At 41.9% G+C, this 15,540-nt stretch overlaps 1 protein-coding gene across 1 annotated transcript; it reads right to left on the bottom strand.

The window, feature by feature from the left end:
- Positions 1-3,787: 3,787 nt before the first annotated feature.
- TDRD6 (tudor domain containing 6) lies at positions 3,788-14,525 on the bottom strand. The gene is made up of 3 exons (XM_019734667.2): positions 8,004-14,525; positions 6,438-6,562; positions 3,788-5,436 (listed from the first exon to the last, which is right to left on the bottom strand). The coding sequence occupies exons 1-3, from the start codon at positions 14,062-14,064 to the stop codon at positions 5,317-5,319; spliced, it is 6,306 nt and encodes a 2,101-aa protein (XP_019590226.2). The 5' UTR covers positions 14,065-14,525; the 3' UTR covers positions 3,788-5,316.
- Between the last annotated feature and the right edge of the window lie 1,015 nt (positions 14,526-15,540).

The following is a 15,540-nucleotide window of genomic DNA, read 5'->3' as shown; positions in this document are numbered from 1 at the left end:
CTCACATAGACAGGTGCTGGCTCAGGTAGTAAATGGCCATCAATGTGATTGCATGGCCATCAGCTGTGGCTAGTTGGCCGTCAGCTGTAACCAGTGAGCCATTGGCCACTAATATAACTGCTGTGGCTACGCTAACAGAGAGAAGAATGGGGGCTAGCAAGAAGATGGCGGCTGGGCTGGCAAGCGTGGATGGCGGTTTGCAGACAGTGTGGATCCAGCCTCCATTGAGAGTATAGTGCCGCCAGAGAGAATATAGTGGTATGACTCCCCTACCTATGGCTCCGTGGGTGTTCCTTTTTGGCCTCACCATATCCTGCGTTCTTGTGTGGGGAGCGGGAGCAGAGACCCCACCTGGCGCCCCGTACGACAGATGTCATCCTGAAAAATCATGCTAGGGCTTATTTTCCGGTTAGGTCTTATTTTCGGGGAAACATGATACTGAGTATCTTTCAGGGAAAAGAAGGAAATATTTATCGAATTCCTACTCCTTTTCAGGTAATTTACATACATTATTTATAATCTTAAAAACACAGCAAGAAAGGTTTTATTATTCCCATTTTACAGACGAGGAAGAGCACAGCTCCAAAAGACATCACCTAACCCGCCCAGGTCACACATCTATCTACAGCTATGTAGGATCTGTTTCCTAAAGCTAGGATCTGGACTTCGCATACTGCCTCCCATACAAAAACATGCTTAAAAGCACGGCCTTTGAACGTTAGATGGATCCAGGTCTGACCAAGCCTCTGAGATTCACTAGCTCTTTGCCCTTAGGCAAGTTATTTTTCTCTAAAAAGCTTCAATTTTCTCACCTATAAAACATGGATAATATTAATATGCACCTCCGAGTAAACGTTAAATGAGAACATGCATTTAGAGTACCAGTGTGTGACTAAAACACAGAGCTAACAATTATTAATATTGCTATGTTTCCTCTAATTGTAGAATTGTGGTTCCATTACTCCAGGTATGCCACAACCACAGATATCACAGAGTCTTGTTTCATTTTTCATGAAATGAGACCACTACATCTTTAAGGATAAACTTTATTCAAATATTGTGTCATGTTAGAATACTTCCAAATTCAAACAAGATAGTCAAACGTTTAACTAGACACACAAGACAAAGCTTCGGAAACAAAACAAAAATTCTGAAGGAATTTCAAAGCCATCCTCCAAAGTAGCATTGTATAATATACTTGTCATAAACCTCTAATTTTCTATTTCAATTTAAATACTATATTCAAAAGAAACCAAAGTAGTTTTTTTTTTTGAAATATGAGTAATATGTTAGAAAATTGGTTAGCAAAATCAATCCTCCCAACTGATTAGAAATATAATACATTTAAAGGGAGAGGAAAGAGCCCAGATCCACATATACGGCAACGTCCCTATAAATACATTGCACAGTCAACCTGAGACCTATTTTGTTTTTAACACATACCAAAGGTTTCAAAAATGACAACTTCTTTTGATTACATGCTGTCAATCTGCTCAAATACTCTGTTTTTCCGGAGTAAGATGCCACTTGTTTAAGAACAGCTTCTGACTGACTGGTCACCATCTATGGATCCACAGTTAAACCTGTATCACCTTCAAACCCCTTTTCTGAAACAAGAAGGGAAAACCTCAATGTGAGAAAGAAACAGGAACGCGAGAAAATTATTTACATGGGTGCCACCATAGCAAATGTAATGTCCTCTAAAAAATGGGGAGAGGGGCCAGAGGAGTATTCTAATTACTACAGAGAATTATTCCTCCAGAAATGATTTTTTTACTTTGTTTTAGTACTTTGGCTCTCACACTCTACCTATTATCAAACTAAGTGTCTCTAAAAGATTATGAAGTTGGCATATTTTACGTTTTGCTAGAATGATGTTACCAAGGCTGATAACAAGTTAGTCCATTGTTCTCTCAGATTAGAGTGTATTTTTCTCATAATACAGAAGCCACCAAGAGCTGATTACATTTTCAATTTGCCTCTGTTCGAAGAACCAGTGTGATACGTACTTATGAACATGATCACACACTAAGCAAAAACTTCCAACAAATTATATCTTATCACATAGATAAACTAAAAATCCAGAAATTCCAATAGGTCATTTGAACATGTGGACTAATTAACACTGAGAAAATCCTTTAAAATACGAATTTATCATATTCACAATTTAACTTTCAAGATTAATTCAATCAACAAACACATTTCCTATGTATTTCAAGAATTCCTCTTTTTGGGTATTTATCCCCATAAGCACATTTAACATTTTTAGCTAAAGTGTTTTGTTTTCCTACTACTAACATCCAAAGAAATTGATAAACCATTTTTGTTTGAGGATTCAGGGTAACGGTATCTTTAAGATTTGGCATTCTGGGTGATAAAAGTATTTTGTTTTAGAAACACAAGTTACCTTTAATTGAGGCATCCTCCGATGACATGAAGTAAAGATCTTTTCCCAGGCCTGCTTGGAATATAGCCTAACAAAAGGAACCTTTGGATTACAACCAGTTTTTTATTATAGGAACAAAATAATTAAAATCAGAAAGGGGACCATAGATAAACCAGAAAAATGGTATAGCCAACAAAAAATAATCCTTTTAAAAGTATGACAATCTGATTTTATAGTAAAGAATGACCTCAAGTACATTTTTTATTCTTCAACTACTCATTTCTCTGGACCATCTCTACTGGTGCTTTGCACCCAGGGAATAAAGGACCCTTTTCCAATTTTTAGCTCCCAAACTTCCACAACGCTAGTGGTGTCTGGTGCATTGTTCAAGGGGCTGCTGCTCAAACACATAACCGATGCTTTATTAAAGACTTACTGAAGAGGGATACTTCTTCTAGGTTCTTCTCAACACCTAATAGCATACTGTGTATGAATGATGTGTTACAGAAATGAATTCCGGAGACATATTCTTATGGTGAAATAAAATAGCTCAGATGCAAAAAAAAAAAATGTAATCCAACAGACTCCCAGATTATAGTGACTTGATGTATCACAAAAAAATGGTCATGCATAACGTAATGACTCACAATATTCACTTTTGAAGTGCAAAACCAGCTCATCTGTAGACAGGCATCTAAGTTTCTTCAAATTTAAGGAAAGGATCATTTAACTGTCATTAAGAACCCAGTAAAAATGTGAAGCCTTACTCATAGATAGTTTCTGTATTTGCTAATCAGCTGAAAGTGCTAGGTATTAATAGTTGTGTCTATATTATTTTATGAACACTTTAAATCGTCTTAAATGATTCTCTACTATTTGGCAGGTGTGGTGCAGTTTATCCAAAAAAAATACTGTAAGTCTAGATCGATGTATTTGTCTGTGGATTCTTAAAAATTAGTGGAAAAGATGAGAATGTAAAAGTTTTAGTAAATACTAATGCAACATTCGTGAAGCAGACTATTATTTTTGACAAGTAAACATTGGAATTAACATAAGGTGAAGAGATATGTTCAATGATCTTTCATAGTGAAACTTTTCAAACTACCTAAATGTCCAACACTAGGAGAAATGGTTTAATAAATTATTGACCATTAATGTCATGGAATATTCTGCACTTGTAGCCTACTTCTTGCAGCCAAGATGGATAAACCAAATAGTTTCTCTCTTACACTGACTACAACTAAAAATTCTGGAAACAATACAAAATCCAGTACCTGTGGACTCTGAAAAGTAAGCAAGAATGAGGACTGAACTAAAAACTTGAATAATAACTCGTAATAGGGGTGAGTTTCACAGGTATATTCTGTCTGTCTGTCTGTCTGTCTGTCTGTCTGTCCCTCTTCCTTGTCTCCTAGGTTTGACCTGAGGTTGGACCAAATCAGAGCTCTCCAGCTGCGGTGGACAGTAAAACTCTGTGAGAAATCCCTTATTTCTAGCCAGTGCACTGGGAAAAGAGGCCTCTGAAGGCTAGAGAATTGGGAGTGGGTAGGAAATCCTTTCATCGTGTGTTTGTTTGTTTTCTCCTGGCCCTGTCTTGAAAGCTGCTCCAGTCATGGCCTGGGGACAGCAGTCACAGTGCAGGCACCTAAAAGTCTTGACAGCAGACTCTGGCTGTGGAACTGGGAAAAGGCCCTCTGTGATTTGAAGAGTTGGGGGAGGAGTTTTTTTTGTTTTTTTTTTTCTCTTTATCTACTTCACTCCCAAGGCAGGCTCAAACAGAACTGCATGGCCGCTCAGAGGGAAAACCTGGCTAGAAATATGCCTTCCGGCCAAAGGACCAGAAAAAGGGATCCCTAGGGGCTGGATGAAAGAGGACCCTTGGAATCTGGAAGTGTGGAGAAAATCTCAGGGAGAAAAAAAATTGGAAAATGTGAAACCCCGATACTAATACCATACGTGAGCCGATGTAGGTCCCAAGGTCCCCCCTGAATTATGCACATACAGGAGAGAACCAACCAAGCATAGTAGAGTCTTTCACACCTCAGCTACAGCATACGCCACTGCCCGAGGTCCACACTACCCCGAGTGGCTTATGTCCTGGGCAGCCCTAACATTATAGCAAAGGCTTAGAAAATTAAACTGACACTGGAGCAGCAAACACAGAAGCACAGACAGGACTTGTGGTATGAATCTAACTGGGTTGATCACCTGTTAAAACAAAACCTTCGATATTTTCTAAAGGATTTTAACAGGATCCAAAGTCTTCTTACAAACATTCAGGGTATAATACAAAATTACTCAACATAAAAAGAAGCAGGAAAAGCTAATCGTTTCTCAAGATAATCGGCAGATGCAAACCCTGAGATGACCAGATATTGGAACTGTCAGACACAGACTCTGAAGCAAGAAGTTCAACAAATTCCAAATAGGATAAACTCAAATGGCATGGGAAATTGCCCACCTTGTAATTTTAAATGAAAAACACAGAATATAAACCTGTGTGTAGAAAGAAGTCAACTATGTTCAAAATATGTAGATGATATATGAGTATTTCATATAAACAGAAAAACTATGAAATAACACCAAACAGATCAATCTGTTTATCTTTGGATGAATGTATTATAGGTGATACTTTCCCCTTTTTAACTTTGCCATTTTCCTAGGATTTCTGCATCAAATGTATTGTACGAAGATCATGAACACTAAACAATTTTCCGTTTTTAAATCCCAAAATAAAAATCAGGGAGTAAAACATTAATAACTAGCTTGCCCAAAAGGATATGTGGTGGCATAAAGTCCAGTAACACTGATTTTGTCATTGCTGTTTTTCATTTTTGTTATTACAATATTAGTACTTTTTCTTCCCATTATTTTTAAACACAAGGGCTTTGGAAATAGTTTGTCACCTTTTAAAATGAAGGACAATGCTCTTATGAATTACTATTTCTATAATTCCATACCTCAGATGGACTCTTATCCAATTTGGGTATGCCATTCCAGACATTCTCAGGGTTTACTATCTCTTCCATGCCATTTGAAAGGTTCAAAACCTACCAGAGGAAAAAAATACATCATAAAAATTTGTAGTTTCCAAATATTGTAACTGATTTAGGGTGGGAAAGAGATGGAGAGAGTTAGAAAATAATGCTAGTAAATGCTTCCTGGAAGAGGCAATGGCTGAAATAAACCTTTTAAAGATAAGTGGAAATTAACCCATTGTGAAAGGGATAGAATATAGGCAAATAGAACCGCGTTACTAAATACATCAAAAAAACCCAAGCAGAATAGTTTAGTACATGTAAGAGAAATCAAGCAGTTGGATGTTCATTTGATATAAAGTACAAAACATACAGGAGTAAGACCTAAGCCTAGATCATGCATCGACACTTAATCTTGAAGGACCAACCATGTTGATGAGCTTGACTTTTCTATTCCAGGCCAGTGATTCTCAAATTTTAACGGTATAAGAATGCACAGTCCTGGTCCTGTGCCCAGAAATTCTGAGTCAGCCAGCCAGGGCACGGCCCAGGAATCGACAGTTTAACACCCCAGGTGACTGGGATACAGGTGGTTTTCAGATCACAGGAGAAACACCATCAACTGCAAGTCCCCAAGAACTTCTACACCCAGGAAGGATGTAGTCAGACTTACAGCTGACAAATGTCACACTGGCAGTGTGACGAATCAGTTGAGGGAAGACTGGAAGAAGTAAACCAAACAGAAGGCTATTAGAGTTTTCCGGTTGTACAACGAGGGGCTTAACCAAGGTAGTGGCATGAGACATACAAAGTTTTAACTAATTGCTAAGAAGTGGAAGAGTGTGGAACTTGGTGACTGATAGGATTTCCGGGGTAAGGGAGATGAAAGAGCCTAAGATGATTTCTGGCTAGGATGCTGATATACGAACTTTAGAAATGATTTTTGCACTGCATCAAAATATCAGGGGGAATGAGCCAGTGAACATCCGTTTAATTGCATTTTCTCATCTGATCACATTTCCTTAACAGTCTGCAAGTGCATTTTGAGACGAAGTACTTCAGCTTTAACTTACCCTTGTGCCTTCTTCAGCTATTTCCAAAATCTCACATTTAGACCACGTGTTTCTTAGACTTGACCACACAACGCATTGGGATCCAACATTAAATCCTTTCAGAGAATAGGCGTTCTCTGGTGGAGCTGCCAAATTGAACACAGTGAGGCTCAGTGCATACCTCTCAATTCCTTAATGTTAGACACACAAGCAAACACAGACTCTACCTTTACTATTCCTATATAATCACTACCAGGTACGGTACAACACGTTCTAAGCTTGTCACCTTTCCTTGATTTTATTTTAAATTCTTCCAGGGGCCCCTCCCCATGTAATTCCTTACCACTTTCCTCAAAAACCATCCCCACGTGATGTGTTTTAAGGATGTGAGTCTGATTCTAACATTAAAAATCACTACTAAACATTAAAAATCACTACTAAAAGCTGGTTAATATTGCTACGTGGTATGGTCTATGGTTACAACCGCTTCTACAGCAAAGCAGCGTATTGCAAGTGAGCAGACAATCTTATCACAAGGCTATTACGTATTATTATTAAAATGCAACTATGGGGACTAAAATTCTAGTGTATTATTTAAATAAATTATCATATATCCACAGGATGGCATACTATGGAATTAAACCATCTTGAAAGCCTATTTAAGAGATTGAAATAAAGCCCTGCACACTGTAGTGCAGTGTGATCTCTATTTCTTAAACTGTATGTAAATACACACACACACAGAGGGTGAAAGACCACAGCAAGGAAATAGGACACAGCATTCACAGCGGTCATTTCCTTGTGGTAGGATTGCGGTGATTTTCATCCTCCTCACTCTATTGAGAAACCCTATTTTGTACAGCGGCTCAAATTAAATAACATAAAAACTGACATTTAAAACGTCTAACATATATTAAAAAAACACCCTAAAGTTACCCATTTCATTTAATTTTTGTATTTTATTAAATAGACAAGAAAATTGCAGCAGAAATAACTTACAGAAAAGTTACTGACAATAAATGTGCTCCAATATTCACTCACGGCTGTTAACTTTTTTCATTAACATAGGCTACCTAAATCTAGTTTTTGTTTAAGAGCTTTTAAATGAATGTCAAGGTATATACATGAAACAAAATACCAGAGTTAAAATTTGAAAACTCTGCGAAAATGATCCCCATTGTAAATTCTGGCCTACAATAGTGCTTGGCAAAGGAACAGTATGTTTAAAAAACAAACAAACCAACAAAAAACTTACCAGAAAAAAATAACCTCTTGATTTTTAAAGATGTTTTGTTTACATTTTAATGTGATTACTTTTTGGAGAGGCAGATTTTAAGCATTCTATTTTTAATCACAAAATAATTCAGTATTTCATCCAGCATGTGAAGTATTATTTTACACTTATTTCACAACTTAATTTCCCTATGTTTAAAATACCCTCCAAATCTGACTCTCTTTTCAAGTTTTAACCTTTTCCCTAAAAAATTAATTTTTACAAATTCAAATAAGAATTATGTTCTTTAAGACAAATAAGTGATTTGGAAAGACACTAAGTTAAATGAAGACAAAGGGAAAAAATTCACATACCTGAGACATAATCTGGTAAAGCATTACTGTGTTTCCTTCCATCTCTGGATTCTTCTTCAGAGAACAAGGAAGTGAGTGATGAAATGGCATCTCTGTTTTTATATCCTGTAAATTCTTCTTCATATATGTTCACTTCAAGCTGCATTTGGGAATCACAATTCTGTCCATGGAGGTGCAACGGCAACGTACGCTCGTCATCAAAACATTCCACAGAATTTGATTTTCTTGTGTCCTCAGCATGCATGGATTCTTGGGCTTTCGGACTACCTCTTAAACACAACGCGTTTATTTCGTCATCTAGACACAGACGGGCTGTAGGTAATTCTAGTTCTGGCTGTTTCTCGGCTTCGCAGGTGAGGGGAAGTTGCACGGTAAATGGCTGCAGGGTGGCTTCTGTGTCATAGCCTTCGGGGAGAGACACCAGTTCGGGCTCTTCTGTTTCTTCATCCCCGACTAGAGAATGCTGTAACTCAATAGATTCCAGTTCCAAGAATTCTCTTGATTCATCATCAGGAGAAAGCGGAACCTCAAGTGAAGTAAGTTCTAATATCTCCTCTGTTTCACTAGCACACGGTAATAACAAAGTGTTAAATCCTGTAACGAGGTATTTATTATCAAACTTTGCTTTGTCAACCAATTGGCATTCTTCTTGACTTTCCAGGGCCTCAGTGCCAATTTTCTCTTTCCTTGGGTTTTCAAAAGCTTCAAAAATGTTATCAGTTTCAGGGTCATAGAATTTATTTGGTTTGGTTTCAATAATGTTTAAGTCTTCTTTAATTCTCTCAGAGAGGTCATCTATCTGTGGTTCCACATACAGCGTTTTCTCTTGTCCAGCTTTAGTACTTGGTTTCTTAAGTCCAACCTCAGGACCGGGGGACCCACGAGCTCCCTTTAGCTCTGGGCCATTTTTTTCATAGGGCAGATCACTGTTACCAACACCAATCTTAGAATATTTCTTCATTTTCTCATTAATACTTTTGCCTTTGCATTTCAAGTCAACAATTGCTAAAGGGACATCACAAACATCCTTTTTGATTTCTAATATTGTTATCTCCAACACATCTTCTGTTACTAATTCATAAAAATAGTCATTTCCCTCTGGAGGGCACACACCCTCGGGAAACTTAAATCCCGAGAGGCAACATGGAAAGGCTTGCATGGGAACCACCAGAAGTTCAGAAGGAATGTTGTAGAGTGCTTTGGGGTCCACAGAGTCTTCGATGTTTCCAAAGTCCACAAGCCTGATTGATACACGATAATCTTCACAAATATTGGTGATGAGTGCCCTATAATAACGCCCATCTTCTCTATATCTCACGATGCAAGGATCTCCAACATGAGGACATGAGATACAACTTCTCCAATTTGTTACCTGTTCTCCCACAGTTTTTACTTCTACTTCTAAATACTGAAGTTTCTGAGTATCAGCAAACTGACACCAAAAATATTCAGGCCCATCTATCACAGTGGCATAAGCGCTTATCGTTTTCATCTTTGGGTTATACCAGTTAAGAAACACCGAAGTGTCAATGTCCGTTTTGTTGACAGGCTTTGAAAAGTCGCTTTTAATTATTTGAGTAGAACATCCTATTTCAGCTTTTCCAGGGAAAGCATATTTGCTAATCATATCTTCTGCTATGATCCCATGTTCATCAGCAAGAATAACTTCCCATCTGTCGTGAAATTTAACAAATTCACACTCAATTTGAGCCTCATCTATCCTTTGGGAAAAGTAATGTACCATTTCTTTACTGTTTAAAATCTCAGGAACGCAAAGGCCCCTTAAGGAGCAGTGAATGCACAAGCTTGGTAACAGGGCATTAATCACATCAAGTTTACCTATCTTGTTCGTATGAACCACAGAAACATTGCCATAATCTATAAATTGTACAGAGAGGAGGTCATTGGGTTGTTCTTCCTGGACCACAGCACGATACCATAAGTTATCTTCTGGAAAAGTGGTGCATATTACATCTCCCTTTTGCAAAGCTGGACCTGCGTAACATTCTGGCTTTGTACTAACATTGTTTAATCTCTCTGAAAGAAAATTAAGTTCAGCCTCATCTTCTGTTAGTTGAACATAAAAGTCTGAAAGGTCATTTATATGAGAAATATATACAGTTGTCTTAAAGCCAGGCATTATAGTCTTCTGAGGAAACTCAGAAAATTTTAGAGGCAAATCTTTATTATATGAATCTCCTGTTTTACTCTCTGCAAGAGGGGTTTCAGGTTTTGTGGCTTTCAAAGGTGGTGGCTCAGCAAAAGTTTCTTCTTTCATTTTTGTTGTTAATGAAGACACTTGATTATTTTTATTTCCCACAGATGCCTGATGTTGAGTGACTATGTTTGTTTTTGTTGAACTTTGTAAAAGTCTGAGTTCCTTACAGGCTAAGCTGATCTTAGGTATGTATGATTCTCCCAAGATCTCCATATTGCATAATTTGCTCTCTACTGATTTACTTAAATAGTCTGCAGGTGACAACTTCTTATTTTCCGTTTTTACTTCAGGAGTGCCTGTTGTAGAGAGTACTTCACTTTCTTTTTTTTTTCTTCTCCTGCCTTTGTAACCAAGTCGCCCTAACTTCTCATTAATATTAGCATTAATTTGAATACTGTCATCATATAGTTCTATAATCAGTCTTCCATCTGGATCTTTTGCTACAACCAAAGCCTTCAATGACTTATCTAAAACCGTTTCCTGGAACCATGTTGTAACTTCTTCTGGTATACAATCAGGAATATCAGACAATGAACATTTGACAGCTTGCATGGGCAAAAGTAAGACATCATATGCGTCACTAGGTATTGGAAGCAGACTGTCATTGGTTACCACATAAATGTTCCCAAAATCAACGAAGAAGATTTTATTCGGTTCTCTTTCTATCATTACCCCCCTATACCAATTTCCATCAGTGTACTTGGCAAGGCACAAGCTTCCAGGGATCAAGGAAGACGTTTTTAAATTCAGCAAAACTTGACTTAGTTGTGTAATACTACATGACAACTGCTCTAAAATATTTACATTTCTTCCTAACTGGCAATAAAATGTCCAAGGGTCATCAACATGTGTTACGTACACTGATTCTTCACTTCCAATTTTCATATCATGAGTAGAATAGTAGTAAGAATGTAGCTGAACAGGGGACTCCAGAGGCTTCTGAAGTTTTACGGGTATCGCAAGTCCCTTTTCTACCAAAAAATGGCATGCACTCTGAAAGGGTGTTAGCAAATCCACGACATTAAACAGTTCTTCATCATGTATTGAGGCCAATGCAAATATTGTGCATTTTAATTCTAGATTGTCTACCCCTGCATTGTGCACAAATTCACTGAAAGCGTGTATTGCCTTTTCATCCCAAACTAAAGGATTTTGGCCAGTTGGCTGAATTAAATTATAAAGACTGCACCTAAAAGCCTGAGCCTTAACTTTGAGAAACTCTTCGCTAATTGAATAAATATTCTTCACAGATACCACATCTTTGTCTCCATAATCTACAAATACTACTTTGACATGCTCTGAAGATTGTGCCCCACTGATCAAAGCTCTGGCCCATTTCCCATTGGCTGGTCGTTGTGCCAAACAAGCGGGGGTGGTTCCCTGGTAAGGAGTAGGGGTATCCTTGCAACAGTCCTGAATATCACACATCAGAGTTTTAAATCTTTGTACGTTCCTGGTTAGCTGGCACCAGAAATAGCCAGGGTTTTCAACATAAGACACTTTGACATCTACTGTACTTCCAACTTTGAGCTTTCCTTTACAAAAAGAGCCTGATATAATTTCCAAGAAATCCTGTGTAAGAGGAGAATAAACAGATACTCTTTTCTCTTTTTCCTGCACAACTAGTGCAGCCGAAACCTTTGTAACAGCTGTTGTGTCAGTCAAAGCTTCTGAAGCAGATGTAGTTTTCTTGTCTCGCTTGGCTTCCTGTTCTCCCTTCTTGGCAGAAGACAGTTTGTTATTCCCAGCAGTAAAATGGTTTGAAACATGCCCTGGGGAGTGGGCACGTCCAGGAATATTTCCCTTTGTTTCAAATTCCTGATACTTGGCATATCCAGCTTGCGCAATTACCTTACTAATGTTTTCTTCCCCTGTTCTTGATTCATCAAGAATCTCAATAACATATTGATTGTCCTGCTTATCAAGGACATGGATAACTAATTCTTTGTGGAGCACAGTCTTTTTAAAAAAGGAAATTGCTTCCTGGCTCCAAGTCTCTGCCAAAGGCCAAATATCAGCCAGGGTGCACCTCAGAGCCAATGCTGGCAGCTGTCTAAACTGGGGAAGCAGCATCCTCACATTATACCAGTCCACACTTTCTGAATTGCCTCGATCGACTAAGAACACATCCACACTCTTGTCATCTAATCTGGTGACCAGAGCCCGGTAGTAGCCGTTTTCTTTCCATTTGACACAGCAAAGGTCATCGGGTTCAGGTTTCAAAACTATCCCATCCAGCCTACTGGCTGAGGAATAGAAACTGCACATTCTCCGCATCAACTTGCTGAAGGTGCCACTGTGTTTCCTCAACCGAATCCAAAACTCCGAAGGATTGTTGACAAACTCTACCTGGGCGTCATAGAAGGCGTTCATCTTTAACCTGATAGAGCGTAAGGCCAGGAGTGGAAGCTCTTCATCCACGTCTTCAGCAGGAGACTGAGAGTGAAGGGCGGCATCTGGTTCTTGTGCCTCCTCCTCCTGCTCCTCTATGCCCGGGTTCTGAAGAAACCGGTCAGCCAAGCAACAGGACTGGACCCCGAAGACAGAGTTAAGATTCAGCCCATCTTCTCCATAAAGGGTGACGTAATACACATGCTCAAAGGAGCAGTAAAATTCAATTTTTGCATTCACTGCTTGGCCCAGTATCAGTGCCTTTAGGTCACCGACCTGTGACCGAGACCAGCCTCTCCCACCGTCCCAGAGACCATACAAAGCACAAGGGTAGGTCACCACCGGCATTCGAAAATATTCAGGCAGCAAGTAGCGCAGGCTACTGCAACTCACTAACTCCTTCCTGCCAAAGTCCACGTGAAGCACCTGGGCACAGCGCTGGGGCCGAAAAGTCTCCAGCAGGAGCGCCCTGTACCAATGTCCATCCAACCCGCACGACGCACACGGAGAGCCTGGCTTGTCTGGGCTCTCCTCCTGCTCTTCCCAGGTGGCCACGGTGGAGTTCTCATCCCCTGTCCCCGAGGAATCCTGGTATATGTGGGCCATGCTCTCGGAGAGGCGGTGGATCTCTTGCGAGAAGCTCCGCAGCTGGCAGTGAACGCGGTGGGGATGGCACACTTGAGTCACCACGACCGGCTCCGTCACGCCCAGCTGCAGCTGGGGATAGAAGTAATCGAGGCCCGGCTGCTCTTTCTTGGGCAGGATTCGCTGGAAGACCGGGATCCTGGAGCCCAGGCCACCACTGGTTGCCGACAGGTAGCGCTTGAGCAGCGAGCGGAAGAGGTTGTGGGGTACCTGCCGGGCCAGGCCGAGCTCCTGCATCTGCTGGGAAAGAGCAGGCACCTCCAGAAGGACCAGGTGGTGGAGCAGCAGCACATCCAGGACTCGCCCGTGCACCTCCTTGCCCTGCAGCTTGCTAAGGAAGTCCACGGCGCTGGCCGGCCAGTGCTGGGGCTCGCCCCCACCCGCGCAGCCTCCGCCCGCAGGCACCAGGCCGGCCAGCACGCAGCCCAGCACCTCCGAGGGCAGGTGGAAATACTCGCTGCGCCCCGGCACCAGCGAGCCCGCGTCGGCTGTGATGGTACGGCCCTCGTCCAGCAGGAAGATGCGGCTCTCCTGCGCCTGCCGGCTGACCACGCGGCCGCGGTGCCACAGGAGCCCTACTTGCACCAGGCACAGCTCGCCCGGTGAGGCCGAGGCGCCGCCCAGCGCCCACGGGCCACACGTGGCCGCCGCTTCCTGGATCTCCCGGTTCAGCCGCAGGTACTCGTCCCGCCGCTCGCCCACTAGCCCCCATAGCTGCACGGGGATCACCTCACGATGCACGTCCACGAAGGACACCCGCAGGACCAGCGAGGCTCCCGGCGTCGGCAGTCCGGGCGTCGAGCACATCTCCGTGGAGCAACGCGGCCACCACTCACTGAGCGGTCAGGGCGGCGTGTCAGGCCCGCAAACACCCCCGCACCAACCCAGGCTCAAAGGACAGAGGGACCGAGGACTCCCGAGGCGCGACCTCAGCACTCAGGCCGACGGGTGAGACCCCACAGCCCGACCAACCGCTCACGGTTGTGCTCACGGTTGCGCGGCTGCGCAGGCGAGTGCAGCGCGCGGCGCCCCCGCTTCCGGCCACGGGCGGCAGGTGGGCCTGCGTGGGCAGCCGCGGGAGCCCGTTCGGGGTGTGATCCGGGCCGGAGGAGCGCTGGGGAGGCGTGAAGGCAGAAGGGGCTTGCAGGGCCGTTTAGGAGTCCCAGAGGTGGCAGGATTGGACACAACGTGCCCGACCTCAGAGCGCCTTCGACTCTGGAGGGTGCAGTGTGAAGGCTGGAGCTGCGGGAAGGCTGGAGCGGCGGGAAGGCTGGCTGTGGGGAGACCAGGCCAGAAAGGTACTTCCTTGTGGGTTGTCCCGCTATACTGATGAACCTAGTGAGCCAGGCCGGTGCTAGCCAGTGAGGGAGGGGGCAGGAGAGACGAGGGCCCAAACTCTCAGAGGTGCAGAGGTGGGGTGCGGAGCTCCCAGGCTGAGGGGTGCAAATGCACTGTTCTCCGCAGGGCAGAGGGTTTAGGCTCAGTGTGGTGTGCTCCAGCAGGTTGCTGACTCTGTAATGTGAGCCTGTTTGATCACCCGAATCGAGAGCGTTGTTATGAAGGTTAAAATAAACTATGAGAGTATATGGAGATTGTTAAATATATCCTTTCTCTCAATTACCCGGTAGGAGTTCTTTTGCTGTTTTATTTGCCTAATTGTCGCCTCCCAACTTTGCAGTCATTTTATTTCTTCATTTACACACAGAGCTAGAACAGAACTGGACTCCTGAAAGGAGGTCAAGAGGAATGGAAGAAACATGACTTCAAATTCTTCCTGTATCTACTGTGGCAGAGGGTCTCTCTGCTGGATTCTGTTTTTTTCCCCCACCTAAATCTTACCAAGGTAACCCTTAACGACTCCATTTGTCAGGGGGGAGGGAGTGGAATGTAAAAGTGCAAGCAAATTATGAGTAGCTTCCACATATATGTGTCTACATTAGATTTTTGTTCAGGGAGTTTCTCCTAGTTCCTCGTACTTTTCCATTTCACACCTTTAAGTTTCAAAGTATCATCAAATACATATACAGTATATATACATATCTATATCTATATCTATCTATATAAAATCAAGATAATGCTTAATATGAATAATCCTGGCCTAACATTGTAAATGTCAGAGCCCTCAATCTATCCAGATTAGAGGCTACCATGTACTTCTAAGGCTTCCTGTGCTTACTTTGCACTTTCACATTGTATTGCAATTGTCTTGGATCCCTTTGTCATCCTACCAACTTAAAAGCCCTTTTTGGCAAGAACTGCTTTTGCATTCCTGGAATCTGGAAT

Source organism: Rhinolophus sinicus, linkage group LG05 (assembly GCF_036562045.2).
Source record: "Rhinolophus sinicus isolate RSC01 linkage group LG05, ASM3656204v1, whole genome shotgun sequence".
Classification (NCBI taxonomy): domain Eukaryota; kingdom Metazoa; phylum Chordata; class Mammalia; order Chiroptera; family Rhinolophidae; genus Rhinolophus; species Rhinolophus sinicus.
Note: the sequence above shows the minus strand (reverse complement) of the source record. Positions and strands in the feature narration are given on the sequence as shown.